Genomic DNA, 25,271 nt, shown 5'->3' with positions numbered 1-25,271 from the left:
TATTCTGTACTACCACTAGATGGAGCCATAGTGCTGTATTATCCAATGGTGACACACACTGTACTACCACTAGATGGAGCCATAGTGCTGTATTATCCTAGAGGTGACACACACTGTACTACCACTAGATGGAGCCATAGTGCTGTATTATCCTAGAGGTGACATACACTGTACTACCACTAGATGGAGCCGTAGTGCTGTATTATCCCAGAGGTGACACACACTGTACTACCACTAGATGGAGCCATAGTGCTGTATTATCCTAGAGGTGACACACACTGTACTACCACTAGATGGAGCCATAGTGCTGTATTTTCCCAGAGGTGACATACACTGTACTACCACTAGATGGAGCCATAGTGCTGTATTATCCTAGAGGTGACATACACTATACTACCACTAGATGGAGCCATAGTGCTGTATTATCCTAGAGGTGACATATACTGTACTACCACTAGATGGAGCCATAGTGCTGTATTATCCCAGAGGTGACATATACTGTACTACCACTAGATGGAGCCGTAGTGCTGTATTTTCCCAGAGGTGACATATACTGTACTACCACTAGATGGAGCCATAGTGCTGTATTATCCCAGAGGTGACATATACTGTACTACCACTAGATGGAGCCATAGTGCTGTATTTTCCCAGAGGTGACATACACTGTACTACCACTAGATGGAGCCATAGTGCTGTATTATCCTAGAGGTGACATACACTGTACTACCACTAGATGGAGCCATAGTGCTGTATTATCCTAGAGGTGACACATACTGTACTACCACTAGATGGAGCCATAGTGCTGTATTATCCCAGAGGTGACACACACTGTACTACCACTAGATGGGAGCCATAGTGCTGTATTATCCTAGAGGTGACATATACTGTACTACCACTAGATGGAGCCATAGTGCTGTATTATCCTAGAGGTGACATACACTGTACTACCACTAGATGGAGCCATAGTGCTGTATTATCCTAGAGGTGACACACACTGTACTACCACTAGATGGAGCCATAGTGCTGTATTATCCTAGAGGTGACATATACTGTACTACCACTAGATGGAGCCATAGTGCTGTATTATCCTAGAGGTGACACACACTGTACTACCACTAGATGGAGCCATAGTGCTGTATTATCCTAGAGGTGACATATACTGTACTACCACTAGATGGAGCCATATTGCTGTATTTTCCTAGAGGTGACACACACTGTACTACCACTAGATGGAGCCATAGTGCTGTATTATTGTAGAGGTCCCACTAGGTGGCGCTGTGGCACATGCTGCTTTTTACCATTTATTTGTCATTTTTATGATTTCTTTTTACTTTTTTCAGGGATATTGAAATTTTTGCCTTGTTTGTGTCGTGTATGTGCCACGATCTGGATCACAGGGGGACTAACAATTCCTTCCAGGTGGCCTCGGTAAGTTTTCGGGCTCACTCCTCGTAGCTCAGAGTCCTCCTGGCCGATGTCTACATCTCACCGATTCTAAGTCTCCAAATATTATTTCATTCTTTTCATCCAGAAATCGGTTCTGGCGGCTCTGTACAGCTCCGAGGGCTCTGTGATGGAGGTGAGTAGGCTGCAACCTTCCAGTAATGGGTCCTATAGGACACATTATAATGCTGAGTTAAATGCTGTCTTTTACTCTAGTCACATCCAAAGCTGCATCCACATTGCTATGCCATAATGCACAGGTCACTGTGGTTCTGCTTTGTCAGAGATGTCAGCGGCAGCAACCAGATGTGATACCGGCAAACTGAGAGTTACAGGAAAGCAGCAGGATTCTGGCTGCAGCTCTGGGTGTGACTGGAGTCATGATATGAAGCATAATGAGGGTTGTGTCTTCCTCCCGGCAGAGACATCACTTTGCTCAGGCCATCGCCATCCTCAACTCACAGGGGTGTAACATCTTCGAACAGTTTTCCAGAAAGGTGATTAAAAGTGCGGATGATGAACCCGTGAAATCCTCGGGGGTCTCAGCGGGAGATACTGCCCCCTTTATGTCCTGATGTAAGCGGTGATGCCATTCTTCTTGTGTCTCCCCCTGCAGGATTATCAGAGGATGCTGGACCTCATGCGAGAAATCATCTTGGCCACAGATTTGGCGCATCATCTGCGTATCTTCAAAGAGCTTCAGAAAATGGCGTCCGGTGAGCGCAGCGCCAGAAAAGTGTCGTCTTCTGCCCACTAGGGGGCACACTGTCACCACATCCCCCCACATCTTACACTGCACAGACACAGGCTGCAGTCAGCCCCAGCACTGCTGCCCCCCAGAGATCTCTCCAATCTGCCCCATCACTATTTATTGAGATGGAAATTTCTGTTCTTCACATAGGAAATAAAAAATATGTTTATAATAAATGTTATAAAGAGTTAGAGGCAGAGTTAGAGGCAGAGTTAGAGGCAGAGTTAGAGGCAGAGTTAGAGGCAGAGTTAGAGGCAGAGTTAGAGGCAGAGTTAGAGGCAGAGTTGGAGGCAGAGTTGGAGGCAGAGTTGGAGGCAGAGTTGGAGGCAGAGTTGGAGGCAGAGTTGGAGGCAGAGTTGGAGGCAGAGTTGGAGGCAGAGTTGGAGGCAGAGTTGGAGGCAGAGTTGGAGGCAGAGTTGGAGGCAGAGTTGGAGGCAGAGTTGGAGGCAGAGTTGGAGGCAGAGTTGGAGGCAGAGTTGGAGGCAGAGTTGGAGGCAGAGTTGGAGGCAGAGTTGGAGGCAGAGTTGGAGGCAGAGTTGGAGGCAGAGTTGGAGGCAGAGTTAGATGTACAGTTAGAGTTGGATGTAGAGTTGGAGGCAGAAGTAGATGTAGAGTTAGATGTAAACCTCCCTTTATTCCTGTTGGCAGCGTTCAGCCATGGGGCAGTGCAGGCGGCTATTACAGTCAGTGCTGACACCATGGCGCACTATGGAGGTAACCGCGCCCTGACACTTTGATTGACAGATGCTCCGCAGATTTGCCTGCATTCTCCACCACTAGCAAAGGCAAATGATGAAGACTCACTCAGTTTAATGATCATTTTATGCACAAAAGATCAATATATGGTTCTCACCCCAATAACAAAGTCGTCATTTTGTCCTACAGTCATAGACGAGACGTCTCTGTGCAGAGAAAGGAGGAAAGTGTCACACACCATAATACACTATAAGGAGAGGATTATTAATGGCGTCGTGTGATATTGGCAGCACATAGATTATCACAGCTGGACTGATTGTGGATAAAGTGGAGTAACAGTAATAAATCAATGTAACATCCCAATGTGATCTGCAAAGTCTCAGGAAGGTCAGAGGAGGAAGAGGAGGAACTTCTGCTGTGTTGTTAAATGCTGCCCTCTAGTGACAAAAAGGAGAACAGCAAAAGAAGAAAAAAATACCAGTTATAAATAGTGCAGAGATACAAAAGTACAATCGCCAGTAACTTCACCAGCAGAATAGTGAGTGCAGCTCTGGAGTATAATACAGGATGTAACTCAGGATCAGTAATGTAATGTATGTACACAGTGACTGCACCAGCAGAATAGTGAGTGCAGCTCTGGAGTATAATACAGGATGTAACTCAGGATCAGTAATGTAATGTATGTACACAGTGACTGCACCAGCAGAATAGTGAGTGCAGCTCTGGAGTATAATACAGGATGTAACTCAGGATCAGTAATGTAATGTATGTACACAGTGACTGCACCAGCAGAATAGTGAGTGCAGCTCTGGGGTATAATACAGGATGTAACTCAGGATCAGTAATGTAATGTATGTACACAGTGACTGCACCAGCAGAATAGTGAGTGCAGCTCTGGAGTATAATACAGCATGTAACTCAGGATCAGTAATGTAATGTATGTACACAGTAACTCCACCAGCAGAATAGAGAGTGCAGCTCTGGAGTATAATACAGGATGTAACTCAGGATCAGTAATGTAATGTATGTACACAGTGAATGCACCAGCAGAATAGTGAGTGCAGCTCTGGAGTATAATACAGGATGTAACTCAGGATCAATATTGTAATGTATGTACACAGTAACTCCACCAGCAGAATAGAGAGTGCAGCTCTGGGGTATAATACAGGATGTAACTCAGGATCAGTAATGTAATGTATGTACACAGTGACTGCACCAGCAGAATAGTGAGTGCAGCTCTGGAGTATAATACAGGATATAACTCAGGATCAGTAATGTAATGTATGTACACAGTAACTCCACCAGCAGAATAGAGAGTGCAGCTCTGGGGTATAATACAGGATGTAACTCAGGATCAGTAATGTAATGTATGTACACAGTGACTGCACCAGCAGAATAGTGAGTGCAGCTCTGGGGTATAATACAGGATGTAACTCAGGATCAGTAATGTAATGTATGTACACAGTGACTGCACCAGCAGAATAGTGAGTGCAGCTGTGGAGTATAATACAGGATGTAACTCAGGATCAGTAATGTAATGTATGTACACAGTGACTGCACCAGCAAAATAGTGAGTGCAGCTCTGGGGTATAATTCAGGATGTAACTCAGGATCAGTAATGTATGTACACAGTGACTGCACCAGCAGAATAGTGAGTGCACCAGCAGAATAGTGAGTGCAGCTCTGGGGTATAATACAGGAGGTAACTCAGGATCAGTAACGTAATGTATGTACACAGTGACTGCACCAGCAGAATAGTGAGTGCAGCTCTGGGGTATAATACAGGATGTAACTCAGGATCAGTAATGTAATGTATGTACACAGTGACTGCACCAGCAGAATAGTGAGTGCAGCTCTGGAGTATAATACAGGATGTAACTCAGGATCAGTAATGTAATGTATGTACACAGTGACTGCACCAGCAGAATAGTGAGTGCAGCTGTGGAGTATAATACAGGATGTAACTCAGGATCAGTAATGTAATGTATGTACACAGTGACTGCACCAGCAAAATAGTGAGTGCAGCTCTGGGGTATAATTCAGGATGTAACTCAGGATCAGTAACGTAATGTATGTACACAGTGACTGCACCAGCAGAATAGCGAGTGCAGCTCTGGGGTATAATACAGGAGGTAACTCAGGATCAGTAATGTAATGTATGTACACAGTGACTGCACCAGCAGAATAGTGAGTGCAGCTCTGGGGTATAATTCAGGATGTAACTCAGGATCAGTAATGTAATGTATATACACAGTGACTGCACCAGCAGAATAGTGAGTGCACCAGCAGAATAGTGAGTGCAGCTCTGGAGTATAATACTGGATGTAACTCAGGATCAGTAATGTAATGTATGTACACAGTGACTGCACCAGCAGAATAGTGAGTGCAGCTCTGGGGTATAATTCAGGATGTAACTCAGGATCAGTAATGTAATGTATATACACAGTGACTGCACCAGCAGAATAGTGAGTGCACCAGCAGAATAGTGAGTGCAGCTCTGGAGTATAATACTGGATGTAACTCAGGATCAGTAATGTAATGTATGTACACAGTGATTGCACCAGCAGAATAGTGAGTGCAGCTCTGGAGTATAATACAGGATGTAACTCAGGATCAGTAATGTAATGTATGTACACAGTGATTGCACCAGCAGAATAGTGAGTGCAGCTGTGGAGTATAATACAGGATGTAACTCAGGATCAGTAATGTAATGTATATACACAGTGACTGCACCAGCAAAATAGTGAGTGCAGCTCTGGGGTATCATTCAGGATGTAACTCAGGATCAGTAATGTAATGTATGTACACAGTGACTGCACCAGCAGAATAGTGAGTGCAGCTCTGGGGTATAATACAGGATGTAACTCAGGATCAGTAATGTAATGTATGTACACAGTGACTGCACCAGCAGAATAGTGAGTGCAGCTCTGGGGTATAATACAGGATGTAACTCAGGATCAGTAATGTAATGTATGTACACAGTGACTGCACCAGCAGAATAGTGAGTGCAGCTCTGGGGTATAATACAGGTTGTAACTCAGGATCAGTAATGTAATGTATGTACACAGTGACTGCACCAGCAGAATAGTGAGTGCAGCTCTGGAGTATAATACAGGATGTAACTCAGGATCAGTAATGTATGTACACAGTGATTGCACCAGCAGAATAGTGAGTGCAGCTCTGGAGTATAATACAGGATGTAACTCAGGATCAGTAATGTAATGTATGTACACAGTGACTGCACCAGCAGAATAGTGAGTGCAGCTCTGGAGTATAATACAGGAGGTAACTCAGGATCAGTAATGTAATGTATGTACACAGTGACTGCACCAGCAGAATAGTGAGTGCAGCTCTGGGGTATAATTCAGGATGTAACTCAGGATCAGTAATGTAATGTATATACACAGTGACTGCTGTCATGGATCCCAATGGCTGGGGATCGCACTGGACAAGCAAAATAACATAAATAACGGACGAGCTCTAGGGTGATGGAACCTGGGCTGACCGCTGCCCTACTCCTGACAAACACAACTAGAAATAGCCAGGGAGCGTGCCTACGTTGATTCTAGACGCCACGCGCCAGCCTAAGAGCTAACTAGCACTGCAGAGGAAATAAAGACCTAGCTTGCCTCCAGAGGAATGAACCCCAAAAGGTATAGTTGCCCCCCACATGTATTGACGGTGAAATGAGAGGAAGGCACACACATAGAGATGAAAATAGATTTAGCAAAATGAGGCCCGCTATAACTAGAAAGCAGAATGATACAAAAGGGGTCTGAGCGGTCAGCAAAAAACCCTAATCAAAAACCATCCTGAGATTACAAGAACCCATGTGCCAACTCATGGCACATGGGGAGAACCTCAGTCCACTAGAGCTACCAGCTAGCATAGAGTCATAATTAGCAAGCTGGACAAAAAACCAAACAACTAAAAAACAGAACTTCGCTTATCCTGAGAGATCTGGGAGCAGGTAGTCAGGAACCAAACTGAGCACATCTGAACACATTGATAGCCGGCAAGGGAATGACCGAAAAGCCAGGTTAAATAGGAAACACCCAGCCTCTGATGGACAGGTGGAAAGCAGAGACCACAACCCACCAAAGTCACCCAGTACCAGCCGTAACCACCAGAGGGAGCCCAAAAACAGAATCCACAACAGACTGCACCAGCAGAATAGTGAGTGCAGCTCTGGGGTATAATTCAGGATGTAACTCAGGATCAGTAATGTAATGTATGTACACAGTGACTGCACCAGCAGAATAGTGAGTGCAGCTCTGGGGTATAATTCAGGATGTAACTCAGGATCAGTAATGTAATGTATGTACACAGTGACTGCACCAGCAGAATAGTGAGTGCACCAGCAGAATAGTGAGTGCAGCTCTGGGGTATAATACAGGATGTAACTCAGGATCAGTAATGTAATGTATGTACACAGTGACTGCACCAGCAGAATAGTGAGTGCAGCTCTGGGGTATAATACAGGATGTAACTCAGGATCAGTAATGTAATGTATGTACACAGTGACTGCAACAGCAGAATAGTGAGTGCAGCTCTGGGGTATAATACAGGTTGTAACTCAGGATCAGTAATGTAATGTATGTACACAGTGACTGCACCAGCAGAATAGTGAGTGCAGCTCTGGAGTATAATACAGAATGTAACTCCGGATCAGTAACGTATGTACACAGTGACTGCACCAGCAGAATAGTGAGTGCAGCTCTGGAGTATAATACAGGATGCAACTCAGGATCAGTAATGTAATGTATGTACACAGTGACTGCACCAGCAGAATAGTGAGTGCAGCTCTGGGGTATAATACAGGTTGTAACTCAGGATCAGTAATGTAATGTATGTACACAGTGACTGCACCAGCAGAATAGTGAGTGCAGCTCTGGGGTATAATACAGGATGTAACTCAGGATCAGTAATGTATGTACACAGTGACTGCACCAGCAGAATAGTGAGTGCAGCTCTGGAGTATAATACAGGATGTAACTCAGGATCAGTAATGTAATGTATGTACACAGTGACTGCACCAGCAGAATAGTGAGTGCAGCTCTGGGGTATAATTCAGGATGTAACTCAGGATCAGTAATGTAATGTATGTACACAGTGACTGCACCAGCAGAATAGTGAGTGCAGCTCTGGGGTATAATACAGGAGGTAACTCAGGATCAGTAACATAATGTATGTACACAGTGACTGCACCAGCAGAATAGTGAGTGCAGCTCTGGGGTATAATACAGGATGTAACTCAGGATCAGTAATGTATATACACAGTGACTGCACCAGCAGAATAGTGAGTGCAGCTCTGGGGTATAATACAGGATGTAACTCAGGATCAGTAATGTAATGTATGTACACAGTGACTGCACCAGCAGAATAGTGAGTGCAGCTCTGGGGTATAATACAGGTTGTAACTCAGGATCAGTAATGTAATGTATGTACACAGTGACTGCACCAGCAGAATAGTGAGTGCAGCTCTGGAGTATAATACAGGATGTAACTCAGGATCAGTAATGTATGTACACAGTGATTGCACCAGTAGAATAGTGAGTGCAGCTGTGGAGTATAATACAGGAGGTAACTCAGGATCAGTAATGTAATGTATGTACACAGTGACTGCACCAGCAGAATAGTGAGTGCAGCTCTGGGGTATAATACAGGATGTAACTCAGGATCAGTAATGTATGTACACAGTGACTGCACCAGCAGAATAGTGAGTGCAGCTCTGGAGTATAATACAGGATGTAACTCAGGATCAGTAATGTAATGTATGTACACAGTGACTGCACCAGCAGAATAGTGAGTGCAGCTCTGGGGTATAATACAGGTTGTAACTCAGGATCAGTAATGTAATGTATGTACACAGTGACTGCACCAGCAGAATAGTGAGTGCAGCTCTGGAGTATAATACAGGATGTAACTCAGGATCAGTAATGTAATGTATGTACACAGTGACTGCACCAGCAGAATAGTGAGTGCAGCTCTGGGGTATAATTCAGGATGTAACTCAGGATCAGTAATGTAATGTATGTACACAGTGACTGCACCAGCAGAATAGTGAGTGCAGCTCTGGGGTATAATACAGGAGGTAACTCAGGATCAGTAACATAATGTATGTACACAGTGACTGCACCAGCAGAATAGTGAGTGCAGCTCTGGGGTATAATACAGGATGTAACTCAGGATCAGTAATGTAATGTATGTACACAGTGACTGCACCAGCAGAATAGTGAGTGCAGCTCTGGGGTATAATACAGGTTGTAACTCAGGATCAGTAATGTAATGTATGTACACAGTGACTGCACCAGCAGAATAGTGAGCGCAGCTCTATAATACAGGATGCTGTCAAGAGCATGTCTAGAGGATGCAGCCTGTAATCCCAGTTGCATGTTGAGACGAGATTACCCTGCGGCCCTCAGTAGACAAGAAGACCCCATTTCATCTCCCCCACTTCTTTCTTTGTTCATTGATATCTATGTGTATTGCAGACGGTTATGATCCCAAAAACAAGCACCACCACGACCTCCTGCTCTGCCTCCTCATGACCTCATGTGACCTCTCTGATCAAACCAAAGGCTGGAAAACCACCAGAAAGATTGCTGTGAGTGTCCGCTCCTGAAATCCTCTGTGACGCTGCGGTTTCTGCTTCTTCCACCGGTGTCTAATTAGTGGTTAGAATTTGCTAGAACTTGTATAAAAGAGACTGAAAATATTCTGTGGTTTCAGGAGCTGATTTACAAAGAATTCTTCTCTCAGGGAGACCTGGTGAGTGACTCCACAGGCACGGCCCAAACATGGCCTCCACCACATACACGGCCTCCACCACATGTGCGGCACATACACGACCTCCACCACATACACGACCTCCACCACATACACGACCTCCACCACATGTACGGCACATACACGACCTCCACCACATGTGCGGCACATACACGACCTCCACCACATGTGCGGCACATACACGACCTCCACCACATGTGCGGCACATACACGGCCTCCACCACATGTGCGGCACATACACGACCTCCACCACAAACACGACCTCCACCACATACACGACCTCCACCACATGTGCGGCACATACACGACCTCCACCACATGTGCAGCCCATACACGACCTCCACCACATGTACGGCACATACACGGCCTCCACCACATGTACGGCACATACACGACCTCCACCACATGTGCGGCACATACACGACCTCCACCACATGTACGGCACATACACGACCTCCACCACATGTACGGCACATACACGGCCTCCACCACATGTGCGGCACATACACGACCTCCACCACATACACGGCCTCCACCACATGTGCAGCACATATGGGACCTCCACCACATGTGCAGCACATACACGACCTCCACCACATGTACGGCACATACGCGACCTCCACCCGCGTCCCATGTGCAGACGATGCTGGCAGACATTCCTCACCTGCTTATTGACTTGTCACCTCTTTACTTTGCTTCGCCCGCAGGAGAAAGCCATGGGGAACCGGCCGAGCGAGATGATGGACCGGGAGAAGGCGTACATCCCCGAGCTGCAGATCAGCTTCATGGAGCACATCGCCATGCCCATCTACAAGTGAGCGTCGCAGCCGCAGCATGATGATCGGCCCAGAGTAGAGGGAAGACCCCCAGCAAGGGTGTAGGGGATTGTCCCAGCAATCAAGGAAGTGATCTAGGGGTGTCAACTAGCACCAGACAATGAGCCCCTTGTAATTATTTGCTTTGAGTAACATCAAGTGTTATCTCTAGTCACATCCAGAGCTGCATTCATACTTCAGCTTCTTACCATAAGCCATCTGAATGTCTCACTGCTGCTCCTGCTGGCTGTGTATGTGCATGGCACGCTTGGCTCTGCTGCATTACCACAAACCATCACAGCGGAATAGAAGAATTACATTGGAAATTAAATGCAGCTCTGGCTGTGACTAGAGTATTAGATGTGAAGATGATATGTCCTCAGCTGTGTGATCAGGATGGTCTGCATCTACTTTTTCCCCCTTTTTATTGTTGTACAAATCCATTGAGAAAAAAAATACAAATAACAAAAGTACAATGCTGTGGTTGCATAAGTGTGAGCACCCTCTTATAATCGGGGCTGTGGTTGTGCTCAGAAGCATCCAATCACATTCTCCCATGTTACATAGTAGTCAGCGCTCGGCCACTGTCATGTACAGTGATTCTGATTAACCCCAGAGAAAGTGTCGCTGCTCCAGGACGATTTTCCTGACATTTTCTGGTTTGTAAACAGCTGACAACACAGCAAAGGATCTGATTGTGGAAAGTTGTCAGAAAGGACAAAGATAAAAAATAATTTCCAAGGCGTTAGATCTACCATGGACACTGTGAAGATGTCAGTAGTGACTGAAATTTGGCCCAACAGTGACATCACCTAGAAGTGGACGTCCCACACAAACCAATGAAAAGTCGAGAAGAAAATTGGTCCAAGAAAATGAGAAGAGGCCGAAAGCAACAGTAAAGGAGCTGCAGGAATTTCTAACTAGTTCTGGTTGTGTCCTGCATGTGACAACAATCTCCTGTATTCTTCACATGTCCGGCCCATGGTGTCGGGGGCAAGACGAAAGCCTTACAAAGAAAAATATCCAGGCCCGTCGATGTGTTACCAAAACTTCCATCATTTCACCAAAATCAGGAAATGTGTCCTGACGATTATTCTAAAAGGTATGTATGGTGAGAAACCAACACTGTGCATCACCAGAAGACCACCATCCCCACAGTGAGGCATGATGAGGGCAGCTTTGTGGATCACCAGAAGATCACCATCCCCACAGTGAGGCATGATGAGGGCAGCATTGTGCATCACCAGAAGATCACCATCCCCACAGTGAGGCATGATGAGGGCAGCATTGTGCATCACCAGAAGATCACCATCCCCACAGTGAGGCATGATTAGGGCAGCATTGTGCATCACCAGAAGATCACCATCCCCATAGTGAGTCATGGTGAGGGCATCATTTTGCATCACCAGAAGATCACCATCCCCACAGTGAGGCATGGTGGAGGCAACATTGTGCTTTGGGGCTGTTTTTCAGAAACTGGAACTGGGACTTTAGTGGAGAGGGGAGAATTATGCACAGCTTCAAATATCAGTCAATGTTGTATGAAAACTTTCAGGTATCTGCTGAAAAGCTGGAGATGAGGAGGAATTTCACCTTTCAGCACAACAATGACCCTAAGTGATCAAGTCAGCAAAAGAACAGCTCCAGGAGAAGATGGATGTTCTGGATTAGCCGAACTCCAGACCTGAACCCAAGGGGCAATCTGTGGTGACCTGAAGAGGGCGCTGTACACAGGAGATGTCTCCGCAATCTGTGGTGACCTGAAGAGGGCGCTGTACACAGGAGATGTCTCCGCAATCTGTGGTGACCTGAAGAGGGCGCTGTACACAGGAGATGTCCCCACAATCTGTGGTGACCTGAAGAGGACGCCGTACACAGGAGATGTCCCCGCAATCTGTGGTGACCTGAAGAGGGCGCTGTACACAGGAGATGCCCCCGCAATCTGTGGTGACCTGAAGAGGGCGCTGTACACTGGAGATGTCCCTGCAATCTGTGGTGACCTGAAGAGGGCGCTGTACACAGGAGATGTCCCCGCAATCTGTGGTGACCTGAAGAGGACGCTGTACACAGGAGATGTCTCCGCAATCTGTGGTGACCTGAAGAGGGCGCCGTACACAGGAGATGTCCCCGCAATCTGTGGTGACCTGAAGAGGGCGCTGTACACAGGAGATGTCCCCACAATCTGTGGTGACCTGAAGAGGACGCTGTACACAGGAGATGCCCCCGCAATCTGTGGTGACCTGAAGAAGGCGCTGTACACAGGAGATGTCTCCGCAATCTGTGGTGACCTGAAGAGGGCGCCGTACACAGGAGAGACCCCGCAATCTGTGGTGACCTGAAGAGGGCGCTGTACACAGGAGATGTCCCCACAATCTGTGGTGACCTGAAGAGGACGCTGTACACAGGAGATGTCCCCGCAATCTGTGGTGACCTGAAGAGGGCGCCGTACACAGGAGATGTCCCCGCAATCTGTGGTGACCTGAAGAGGGCGCTGTACACAGGAGATGTCCCCGCAATCTGTGGTGACCTGAAGAGGGCGCTGTACACAGGAGATGTCCCCGCAATCTGTGGTGACCTGAAGAGGACGCTGTACACAGGAGATGTCTCCGCAATCTGTGGTGACCTGAAGAGGGCGCCGTACACAGGAGATGTCCCCGCAATCTGTGGTGACCTGAAGAGGGCGCTGTACACAGGAGATGTCCCCGCAATCTGTGGTGACCTGAAGAGGGCGCTGTACACAGGAGATGTCCCCACAATCTGTGGTGACCTGAAAAGGGCGCTGTAAACAGGAGATGTCCCCGCAATCTGTGGTGACCTGAAGAGGGCGCTGTACACAGGAGATGTCCCCGCAATCTGTGGTGACCTGAAGAGGACGCTGTACACAGGAGATGTCCCCACAATCTGTGGTGACCTGAAAAGGGCGCTGTAAACAGGAGATGTCCCCGCAATCTGTGGTGACCTGAAGAGGGCGCTGTACACAGGAGATGCCCCCGCAATCTGTGGTGACCTGAAGAGGACGCTGTACACAGGAGATGCCCCCGCAATCTGTGGTGACCTGAAGAGGGCGCTGTACACAGGAGATGTCCCCGCAATCTGTGGTGACCTGAAGAGGGCGCTGTACACAGGAGATGTCCCCGCAATCTGTGGTGACCTGAAGAGGGCGCTGTACACAGATGTCCCCGCAATCTGTGGTGACCTGAAGAGGACGCTGTACACAGGAGATGTCCCCGCAATCTGTGGTGACCTGAAGAGGGCGCTGTACACAGATGTCCCCGCAATCTGTGGTGACCTGAAGAGGGCGCTGTACACAGGAGATGCCCCCGCAATCTGTGGTGACCTGAAGAGGACGCTGTACACAGGAGATGTCCCCGCAATCTGTGGTGACCTGAAGAGGACGCTGTACACAGGAGATGCCCCCGCAATCTGTGGTGACCTGAAGAGGACGCTGTACACAGGAGATGTCCCCGCAATCTGTGATGACCTGAAGAGGGCGCTGTACACAGGAGATGTCCCCGCAATCTGTGGTGACCTGAAGAGGACGCTGTACACAGGAGATGTCCCCACAATCTGTGGTGACCTCAAGAGGGCGCTGTACACAGGAGATGTCCCCGCAATCTGTGGTGACCTGAAGAGGGCGCTGTACACAGGAGATGTCCCCGCAATCTGTGGTGACCTGAAGAGGGCGCTGTACACAGGAGATGTCCCCGCTATCTGTGGTGACCTGAAGAGGGCGCTGTACGCAGGAGATGTCCCTGCAATCTGTGGTGACCTGAAGAGGGCGCTGTACACAGGAGATGTCCCCGCAATCTGTGGTGACCTGAAGAGGGCGCTGTACACAGGAGATGTCCTCGCAATCTATGGTGACCTGAAGAGGGCGCTGTACACAGGAGATGTCCTCGCAATCTATGGTGACCTGAAGAGGGCGCTGTACACAGGAGATGTCCCCGCAATCTGTGGTGACCTGAAGAGGGCGCTGTACACAGGAGATGTCCTCGCAATCTATGGTGACCTGAAGAGGGCGCTGTACACAGGAGATGTTCCCGCAATCTGTGGTGACCTGAAGAGGGAGCTGTACACAGGAGATGTCCCCACAATCTGTGGTGACCTGAAGAGGACGCTGTACACAGGAGATGTCCCCGCAATCTGTGGTGACCTGAAGAGGGCGCTGTACACAGGAGATGTCCCCGCAATCTGTGGTGACCTGAAGAGGGCGCTGTACACAGGAGATGTCCCCGCAATCTGTGGTGACCTGAAGAGGGCGCCGTACACAGGAGATGCCCCCGCAATCTGTGGTGACCTGAAGAGGGCGCTGTACACAGGAGATGTCCCCGCAATCTGTGGTGACCTGAAGAGGGCGCTGTACACAGGAGATGTTCCCGCAATCTGTGGTGACCTGAAGAGGGCGCTGTACACAGGAGATGTCCCCGCAATCTGTGGTGACCTGAAGAGGGCGCCGTACACAGGAGATGTCCCCGCAATCTGTGGTGACCTGAAGAGGGCGCTGTACACAGGAGAGGCCCCCGCAATCTGTGGTGACCTGAAGAGGACGCTGTACACAGGAGATGTCCCCGCAATCTGTGGTGACCTGAAGAGGGCGCTGTACACAGGAGAGGCCCCCGCAATCTGTGGTGACCTGAAGAGGGCGCTGTACACAGGAGATGTCCCCGCAATCTGTGGTGACCTGAAGAGGGCGCTGTACACAGGAGATGCCCCCGCAATCTGTGGTGACCTGAAGAGGGCGCTGTACACAGGAGATGTCCCCGCAATCTGTGGTGACCTGAAGAGGGCGCTGTACACAGGAGATGTCCCAGCAATCTGTGGTGACCTGAAGAGGGGGCTGTACACAGGAGATGTCCCAGCAATCTGTGGTGACCTGAAGAGGGGGCTGTACACAGGAGATGTCCCCGCAATCTGTGGTGACCTGAAGAGGGCGCTGTACACAGGAGATGTCCCAGCAATCTGTGGTGACCTGAAGAGGGGGCTGTACACAGGAGATGTCCCAGCAATCTGTGGTGACCTGAAGAGGGCGCTGTACACAGGAGATGCCCCCGCAATCTGTGGTGACCTGAAGAGGACGCTGTACACAGGAGATGTCCCAGCAATCTGTGGTGACCTGAAGAGGGGGCTGTACACAGGAGATGCCCCCGCAATCTGTGGTGACCTGAAGAGGGCGCTGTACACAGATGTCCCCGCAATCTGTGGTGACCTGAAGAGGGCGCTGTACACAGGAGATGCCCCCGCAATCTGTGGTGACCTGAAGAGGACGCTGTACACAGGAGATGTCCCCGCAATCTGTGGTGACCTGAAGAGGACGCTGTACACAGGAGATGCCCCCGCAATCTGTGGTGACCTGAAGAGGACGCTGTACACAGGAGATGTCCCCGCAATCTGTGATGACCTGAAGAGGGCGCTGTACACAGGAGATGTCCCCGCAATCTGTGGTGACCTGAAGAGGACGCTGTACACAGGAGATGTCCCCACAATCTGTGGTGACCTCAAGAGGGCGCTGTACACAGGAGATGTCCCCGCAATCTGTGGTGACCTGAAGAGGGCGCTGTACACAGGAGATGTCCCCGCAATCTGTGGTGACCTGAAGAGGGCGCTGTACACAGGAGATGTCCCCGCTATCTGTGGTGACCTGAAGAGGGCGCTGTACACAGGAGATGTCCCCGCAATCTGTGGTGACCTGAAGAGGGCGCTGTACACAGGAGATGTCCCCGCAATCTGTGGTGACCTGAAGAGGGCGCCGTACACAGGAGATGCCCCCGCAATCTGTGGTGACCTGAAGAGGGCGCTGTACACAGGAGATGTCCCCGCAATCTGTGGTGACCTGAAGAGGGCGCTGTACACAGGAGATGTTCCCGCAATCTGTGGTGACCTGAAGAGGGCGCTGTACACAGGAGATGTCCCCGCAATCTGTGGTGACCTGAAGAGGGCGCCGTACACAGGAGATGTCCCCGCAATCTGTGGTGACCTGAAGAGGGCGCTGTACACAGGAGATGTCCCCGCAATCTGTGGTGACCTGAAGAGGGCGCTGTACACAGGAGATGTCCCCGCAATCTGTGGTGACCTGAAGAGGGTGCTGTACACAGGAGATGTCCCCGCAATCTGTGGTGACCTGAAGAGGACGCTGTACACAGGAGATGTCCCCGCAATCTGTGGTGACCTGAAGAGGGCGCTGTACACAGGAGATGTCCCCGCAATCTGTGGTGACCTGAAGAGGACGCTGTACACAGGAGATGTCCCCGCAATCTGTGGTGACCTGAAGAGGACGCTGTACACAGGAGATGCCCCCGCAATCTGTGGTGACCTGAAGAGGACGCTGTACACAGGAGATGCCCCCGCAATCTGTGGTGACCTGAAGAGGACGCTGTACACAGGAGATGTCCCCGCAATCTGTGGTGACCTGAAGAGGGCGCTGTACACAGGAGAGGCCCCCGCAATCTGTGGTGACCTGAAGAGGGCGCTGTACACAGGAGATGTCCCCGCAATCTGTGGTGACCTGAAGAGGGCGCTGTACACAGGAGATGCCCCCGCAATCTGTGGTGACCTGAAGAGGGCGCTGTACACAGGAGATGTCCCCGCAATCTGTGGTGACCTGAAGAGGGCGCTGTACACAGGAGATGTCCCAGCAATCTGTGGTGACCTGAAGAGGGGGCTGTACACAGGAGATGTCCCAGCAATCTGTGGTGACCTGAAGAGGGGGCTGTACACAGGAGATGTCCCCGCAATCTGTGGTGACCTGAAGAGGGCGCTGTACACAGGAGATGTCCCAGCAATCTGTGGTGACCTGAAGAGGGGGCTGTACACAGGAGATGTCCCAGCAATCTGTGGTGACCTGAAGAGGGCGCTGTACACAGGAGATGCCCCCGCAATCTGTGGTGACCTGAAGAGGACGCTGTACACAGGAGATGTCCCAGCAATCTGTGGTGACCTGAAGAGGGGGCTGTACACAGGAGATGTCCCCGCAATCTGTGGTGACCTGAAGAGGACGCTGTACACAGGAGATGTCCCCGCAATCTGTGGTGACCTGAAGAGGGGGCTGTACACTGGAGATGTCCCCGCAATCTGTGGTGACCTGAAGAGGACGCAGTACACAGGAGATGTCCCCCAATCTGTGGTGACCTGAAGAGGGCGCTGTACACAGGAGATGTCCCCCACAATCTGTGGTGACCTGAAAAGGGCGCTGTACACAGGAGATGTCCCCGCAATCTGTGGTGACCTGAAGAGGGCGCTGTACACAGGAGATGTCCCCGCAATCTGTGGTGACCTGAAGAGGGCGCTGTACACAGGAGATGCCCCCGCAATCTGTGGTGACCTGAAGAGGGCGCTGTACACAGGAGATGTCCTGCAATCTGTGGTGACCTGAAGAGGACGCTGTACACAGGAGATATCCCCGCAATCTGTGGTGACCTGAAGAGGACGCTGTACACAGGAGATGTCCTGCAATCTGTGGTGACCTGAAGAGGACGCTGTACACAGGAGATATCCCCGCAATCTGTGGTGACCTGAAGAGGACGCTGTACACAGGAGATGTCCTGCAATCTGTGGTGACATGAAGAGGACGCTGTACACAGGAGATGTCCCCGCAATCTGTGGTGACCTGAAGAGGACGCTGTACACAGGAGATGCCCCCGCAATCTGTGGTGACCTGAAGAGGGCGCTGTACACAGGAGATGTCCCCGCAATCTGTGACCTGAAGAGGGAGCTGTACACAGGAGATGTCCCCGCAATCTGTGGTGACCTGAAGAGGGCGCTGTACACAGGAGATGCCCCCGCAATCTGTGGTGACCTGAAGAGGGCGCTGTACATAGGAGATGTCCCCGCAATCTGTGGTGACCTGAAGAGGGCGCTGTACACAGGAGATGCCCCCGCAATCTGTGGTGACCTGAAGAGGGCGCTGTACACAGGAGATGCCCCCGCAATCTGTGGTGACCTGAAGAGGGCGCTGTACACAGGAGATGCCCCCGCAATCTGTGGTGACCTGAAGAGGATGCTGTACACAGGAGATGTCCCCGCTATCTGTGGTAACCTGAAGAGGGCGCTGTACACAGGAGATGCCCCCGCAATCTGTGGTGACCTGAAGAGGGCGCTGTACACAGGAGATGTCCCCGCAATCTGTGGTGACCTGAAGAGGGCGCTGTACACAGGAGATGTCCCCACAATCTGTGGTGTCCTGAAGAGGACGCTGTACACAGGAGATGCCCCCGCAATCTGTGGTGACCTGAAGAGGGCGCTGTACACAGATGCCCCCGCAATCTGTGGTGACCTGAAGAGGGCGCTGTACACAGGAGATGCCCCCGCAATCTGTGGTGACCTGAAGAGGGCGCTGTACACAGGAGATGCCCCCGCAATCTGTGGTGACCTGAAGAGGGCGCTGTACACAGGAGATGTCCCCGCAATCTGTGGTGACCTGAAGAGGGCGCTGTACACAGGAGATTTCCCCGCTATCTGTGGTGACCTGAAGAGGGCGCTGTACACAGGAGATGTCCCCGCTATCTGTGGTGACCTGAAGAGGGCGCTGTACACAGGAGATTTCCCCGCTATCTGTGGTGACCTGAAGAGGGCGCTGTACACAGGAGATGTCCCCGCTATCTGTGGTGACCTGAAGAGGGCGCTGTACACAGGAGATGTCCCCGCAATCTGTGGTGACCTGAAGAGGGCGCTGTACACAGGAGATGTCCCCGCAATCTGTGGTGACCTGAAGAGGGCGCCGTACACAGGAGATGTCCCCACAATCTGTGGTGACCTGAAGAGGGCTCTGTACACAGGAGATGTCCCCGCAATCTGTGGTGACCTGAAGAGGGCGCTGTACACAGGAGATGTCCCCGCTATCCGTGGTGACCTGAAGAGGACGCTGTACACAGGAGATGCCCCCGCAATCTGTGGTGACCTGAAGAGGGAGCTGTACACAGGAGATGTCCCCGCAATCTGTGGTGACCTGAAGAGGGCGCTGTACACAGGAGATGTCCCCGCAATCTGTGGTGACCTGAAGAAGGCGCTGTACACAGGAGATGTCCCCGCAATCTGTGGTGACCTGAAGAGGGCGCTGTACACAGGAGATGCCCCCGCAATCTGTGGTGACCTGAAGAGGGCACTGTACACAGGAGATGTCCCCGCAATCTGTGGTGACCTGAAGAAGGCGCTGTACACAGGAGATGTCCCCGCAATCTGTGGTGACCTGAAGAGGGCACTGTACACAGGAGATGCCCCCGCAATCTGTGGTGACCTGAAGAGGGCGCTGTACACAGGAGATGCCCCCGCAATCTGTGGTGACCTGAAGAGGGCGCTGTACACAGATGTCCCCGCAATCTGTGGTGACCTGAAGAGGACGCTGTACACAGGAGATATCCCCGCAATCTGTGGTGACCTGAAGAGGGCGCAGTACACAGGAGATGTCCCCGCAATCTGTGGTGACCTGAAGAGGACGTTGTACACAGGAGATGTCCCCGCAATCTGTGGTGACCTGAAGAAGGCGCTGTACACAGGAGATGTCCCCGCTATCTGTGGTGACCTGAAGAGGACGCAGTACACAGGAGATGTCCCCGCAATCTGTGGTGACCTGAAGAGGGCGCTGTACACAGGAGATGCCCCCGCAATCTGTGGTGACCTGAAGAGGGCACTGTACACAGGAGATGCCCCCGCAATCTGTGGTGACCTGAAGAGGACGCTGTACACAGGAGATATCCCCGCAATCTGTGGTGACCTGAAGAAGGCGCTGTACACAGGAGATGTCCCCGCAATCTGTGGTGACCTGAAGAGGGCACTGTACACAGGAGATGCCCCCGCAATCTGTGGTGACCTGAAGAGGGCGCTGTACACAGGAGATGCCCCCGCAATCTGTGGTGACCTGAAGAGGGCTCTGTACACAGGAGATGTCCCCACAATCTGTGGTGTCCTGAAGAGGGCGCTGTACACAGATGCCCCCGCAATCTGACAGATGTGGAGCTGCTGCCAGGAGGAGTCAGCAAATATCAGTCCTAGATGTGCCCAGCGATAGACCCCGACCCTAAAACACTGAATGTCAGATAAGTATTAGTATAAGGGTGTGCAGATTTACGCAACCACATTATTTTATTCCTTTCTTTTCCCATCTGAAAAGGTTTAAGTTTGTTACTTGATGTATTGTACAGATTACGGGTGACAGCTCGGGGGGGGGGGGGGGGGAGTTCTGAAATGCGTTTTCTAGGCAGGATGTTGCTGGGGTGTGTAGACTTTTTATATCCCCGCTTCTGTCTGTGTCCAGGCTGCTGAAGGACCTGTTCCCGCGCTCGGCGGAGCTCTACGAGATCGTGGCTTCTAACCGTGTGAAGTGGAATCGTGTCTCCCACAAGTTCACCATCCGGGGTCTGCCCAGTAACAACTCGCTGGACTTCCTGGACGAGGAGTACGACATTCAGGAGAGCCTGGATGACGACTACAATAGACTGAACGGAGTGAACGGCTCCATGGAGGCGGAGTGACCCCCGCTGCGCGGACCCTCTGTACACACATCTGTACGTCCCGTGTCAGGACCGTCGATTGTGCGCCGTGCTCCGGCTTGTTTTGCCGTCAGTGTGCAGTGCAATGTATGTTCCACCAGATGGCGCTGTGGAGCCGCGGACCGATCCTTCCTGCGCGCCTCGCCTCAAATTCAGACCCAGCGCACCCGCAGGCGCAGAACTGCGCGGGGGCGGATATTGCTGCAGATTTTTTCCTGAACTGAATGTTGGGATTTTTTTTTTTTCATGTAAGTCATTATCCGGGGTCCCCGCTGCTGACCGGACCGCACCCCCGACACCGTTATAATGTTGATTATCTTTGTAAATATTTGACACTTTACTTTTATACTTTGGGTTCATTATTCCACCATGTCTCCAGTCACAGCCAAAGCTGCATTCACTATTCTCTTGGTTATTATTTACCCAGATTCCCTGTGTGCCGGAAAAAAACACCACTGAAGCAGGGGAGGTTGGAGAGAAGACACAGCTCTGGCTGGGATTGGAGGATGAGATATGACAGCAGATCTGGGTGTGATTGGAGTATAATATGATGGAGTAGTGATGAGCTGTCGATGCAGCTCTGTCTGGGATTGGAGTATAATAGGTGGTAGAATGGAGCTGTCGATGCAGCTCTGGCCGGGATTGGAGAATAATAGGTGGTAGAAGAGTTGAGCTGTCGATGCAGCTCTGGCCGGGATTGAAGAATAGTAGGTGGTAGAAGAGTTGAGCTGTCGGTGCAGCTCTGGCTGGGATTGGAGGATCAGATATGATAACAGATCTGGGTGTGACTGGAGTATAATATGATGGAGTAGTGATGAGCTGTCGTTGCAGCTCTGGCTGGGATTGGAGAACAGGCGATAGAAGAGTTGAGCTGTCGTTGCAGCTCTGTAGGTGATTATGACATGGCAGAACAGTAGAGTTTTCATTGCAGCTCTTGCTGTGGTTGGAGTAGACTTGATGGAACTTAAAAGGGTTTTCCAGGCAGAACATTTTGATGACCGATCCCTGGGATTGGAGGGGCTCTGACACCCCCACTGATCAGCAGCTACTAAATTTTCTCAGAAGAGGCAATTTGCATATTATATTTCCCAGAGGAGCATTGCACAGCGAATAAGCCTCCTTACCTTGACAAGCCAGATGGTATGTCACTCTCCATAAGGAGAAACGTTACCCCTTAGACCCCAGTCCAGAGCCTCTCACCTAGCCAAATCCGTTCTCATGCTTCGCACTGACGAGGGCCAACAGCCCGAAACACCGAGTCTGCGGATTGAGATACTGATTTGGCTTTAATCCGAAGTCATATTGCACGACTCGTTAAAGGGTTGATTGTGACTTGTAGGATCGCTACTTCCAACAGGTGGCGCTATAGAGTTAAGTCCTCTTTTTCTCAGAAGAGGCAATTTGCATACACACTGAACAGAGCTACTAAGCACAGCGCCACTCAGCGTGCAGTGGCCACCGCAGGTACTGCAGGACGTCTCCTAGTGAAGAGTACACTGGAGAATGTGCTGCAGTACCGGCGGCGGCCTCTGCACATGGAGTGGAGCTGTTGTCGGGGGGCCGGGTGTCAGAGCCCCACCGATTTCATGTTGAGTACCGATCCCACCGCTCATCAGTACTTAATACATGGACAAACAACCCCTTTAAGATCAGTATAAGAGAAGGTATACATTTGCTGGTTTCCTTTAATCCACTGAAGGATTAACCTTTTTAGTGCTGGACACAATGAGAAATTATTATAGGAAGGGTCTATGATGGGGAATATTATTACTGGAAGGGGCAAGGACAGAGGACATTAGTATAGGAAGGGGCCCAGGATAGGAGACATTATTATAGGAAGGGTCCATGATGGGGGATATTATTACTGGAAGGGGCAAGGACAAAGGACATTACTATAGGAAGGGGCCCAGGATAGGAGACATTATTATAGGAAGGGTCTATGATGGGGGATATTATTACTGGAAGGGGCAAGGACAGAGGACATTACTATAGGAAGGGGCCCAGGATAGGAGACATTATTATAGGAAGGGTCCATGATGCGGAATATTATTACTGGAAGGGGCTCAGGATGAGAGACATTATATTGGAAGGGGCCTAGAATGGCCAGCATTACTATAGGTAGGTGCCCAGGATAGGAGACATTATTATAGGAAGGGTTCAGGATGGAGGAAATTATTATTGGAAGGGTCTGGGATGGGGGACATTATACTGGAAGGGGCCCAGGATAGGAGACATTATACTGAAAGTGGCTTAGGATGGCCAACATTACTATAGGAAGGAGCCCAGGATGTAAGACATTATAATAGGAAGGGTTCAGGATGGGGGATATTATTACTGGAAAGGGCCAAGGATGGGAGACATTATTATAGGAAGGGGCCCAGAATGGCAGACATTATTACTGGAAATGGCCAAGGATGAAGGACATTATTGTAGGAAGGAGCTCAGGATGGAGGAAATTATTATAGGAAGGGGCCAAGGATGGAAGACATTATTATAGGAAGGATTCAGGATGGGGGACATTATTATAGGAAGAGGCCAAGGATGGGAGACATTATTATAGGAAGGGTTCAGGATGGGGGACATTATTACTGGAAAGGGCCAAGGATGAAGGACATTATTGTAGGAAGGAGCTCAGGATGGAGGAAATTATAGGAAGGGTCCAGGATGGGGAGCATTATTACCAGAAAGGGCGATGGATGAAGGACATTATTACTGGAGGTGGCCAGGATGGAGAATAAAGGGGCCTAGAATGGGAAATATTACTAGGAGATGGTGCCAGGAAGGAGGACACATCTACAGGATGAGGAACATTATTAGAGGAAAGGGCCAGAATGGGGGCATGATACCAGAATGGATGACATTATTTTATAGGAAGGGGCCCATCACAGAGGACATTATTAAATAAAGGGGCCAGGACGCAGGACATTATTATAAGATATGGCCCAGGATGGGGGACATTATTGAAGGGGCTAAGGCTACTTTCACACTAGCGTCGGGCTCGGCCCGTCGCTGTGCGTCGGGCCGACGTTCCAGACGCTAGCGTTGTCTCCGCCGCACAACGGGGGCAGCGGATGCATTTTTCCAGCGCATCCGCTGCCCCATTGTGAGGTGCGGGGAGGTGGGGGCGGAGTTCCGGCCGTGCATGCGCGGTCGGAAAAAGCGGACCGTCGTGAGCAAAAAACGTTACATGTAGCGTTTTTTGTTCCCGACGGTCCGCCACTGCACGACGCATCCGTCGCACAACGGGTGCGACGTGTGGCAATCCGTCACAATGCGTCGCTTCATGTCAATCAACGGTGAAAAAACGCATCCTGCAAACACTTTTGCAGGATGCGTTTTTTCGGCAAAACGACGCATTGTGACGGAATGCAGTTAACGCTAGTGTGAAAGTAGCCTAAGATGGAGGACAATAATACAGGAAGTGGCCCAGGATTGGGGATATCATCACAGGGAGTCTAGGATGGGGACATTAATAAATAATGGGCCAGAATGGAAGCATTATACCAGGATGTTATTCAAGGACCCATACATCTGACCAATATGCTGGTGGGGGGCCCAGGTCCAAATTTTACATCGAGGCCCCATGGAATAGTGAGTGCAGCTCTGGAGTATAATACAGGATGTAACTCAGGATCAGTAATGTAATGTATGTACACAGTGACTGCACCAGCAGAATAGTGAGTGCAGCTCTGGGGTATAATACAGGATGTAACTCAGGATCAGTAATGTAATGTATGTACACAGTGACTGCACCAGCAGAATAGTGAGTGCAGCTCTGGGGTATAATACAGGATGTAACTCAGGATCAGTAATGTAATGTATGTACACAGTGACTGCACCAGCAGAATAGTGAGTGCAGCTCTGGGGTATAATACAGGATGTAACTCAGGATCAGTAATGTATGTACACAGTGACTGCACCAGCAGAATAGTGAGTGCAGCTCTGGAGTATAATACGGGAGGTAACTCTGGATCAGTAATGTATGTACACAGTGACTGCACCAGCAGAATAGTGAGTGTAGCTCTGGGGTATAATACAGGAGGTAACTCAGGATCAGTAATGTAATGTATGTACACAGTGACTACACCAGCAGAATAGTGAGTGTAGCTCTGGGGTATAATACAGGATGTATCTCAGGATCAGTAATGTAATGTATGTACACAGTGACTGCACCAGCAGAATAGTGAGTGTAGCTCTGGGGTATAATGCAGGATGTATCTCAGGATCAGTAATGTATGTACAGTGACTGCACCAGCAGAATAGTGAGTGCAGCTCTGGAGTATAATACAGGATGTA

General features: G+C 50.0%; 1 protein-coding gene across 1 annotated transcript in view; it reads left to right on the top strand.

Annotated features, from left to right (window-relative positions):
* Positions 1–25,175, top strand: part of PDE2A (phosphodiesterase 2A) — an 835,594-nt gene extending 810,419 nt beyond the window's left edge. Inside the window, exons 24-31 of the mRNA XM_077298849.1 lie at positions 1,341–1,428; positions 1,532–1,579; positions 1,866–1,940; positions 2,060–2,159; positions 9,385–9,497; positions 9,623–9,661; positions 10,387–10,493; positions 20,741–25,175. Of these exons, the coding sequence (XP_077154964.1) occupies positions 1,341–1,428; positions 1,532–1,579; positions 1,866–1,940; positions 2,060–2,159; positions 9,385–9,497; positions 9,623–9,661; positions 10,387–10,493; positions 20,741–20,957 (787 nt within the window). The 3' untranslated portion in view covers positions 20,958–25,175. The remainder of the gene's footprint in view (positions 1–1,340; positions 1,429–1,531; positions 1,580–1,865; positions 1,941–2,059; positions 2,160–9,384; positions 9,498–9,622; positions 9,662–10,386; positions 10,494–20,740) is intronic.
* The last annotated feature ends 96 nt before the right edge of the window (positions 25,176–25,271 follow it).

Source organism: Ranitomeya variabilis, chromosome 3, assembly GCF_051348905.1.
Source record: "Ranitomeya variabilis isolate aRanVar5 chromosome 3, aRanVar5.hap1, whole genome shotgun sequence".
NCBI classification, from domain to species: Eukaryota; Metazoa; Chordata; class Amphibia; order Anura; family Dendrobatidae; genus Ranitomeya; species Ranitomeya variabilis.
The sequence above is the reverse complement of the archived record's forward strand: the minus strand, read 5'-3'. Positions and strand labels throughout refer to the sequence as shown.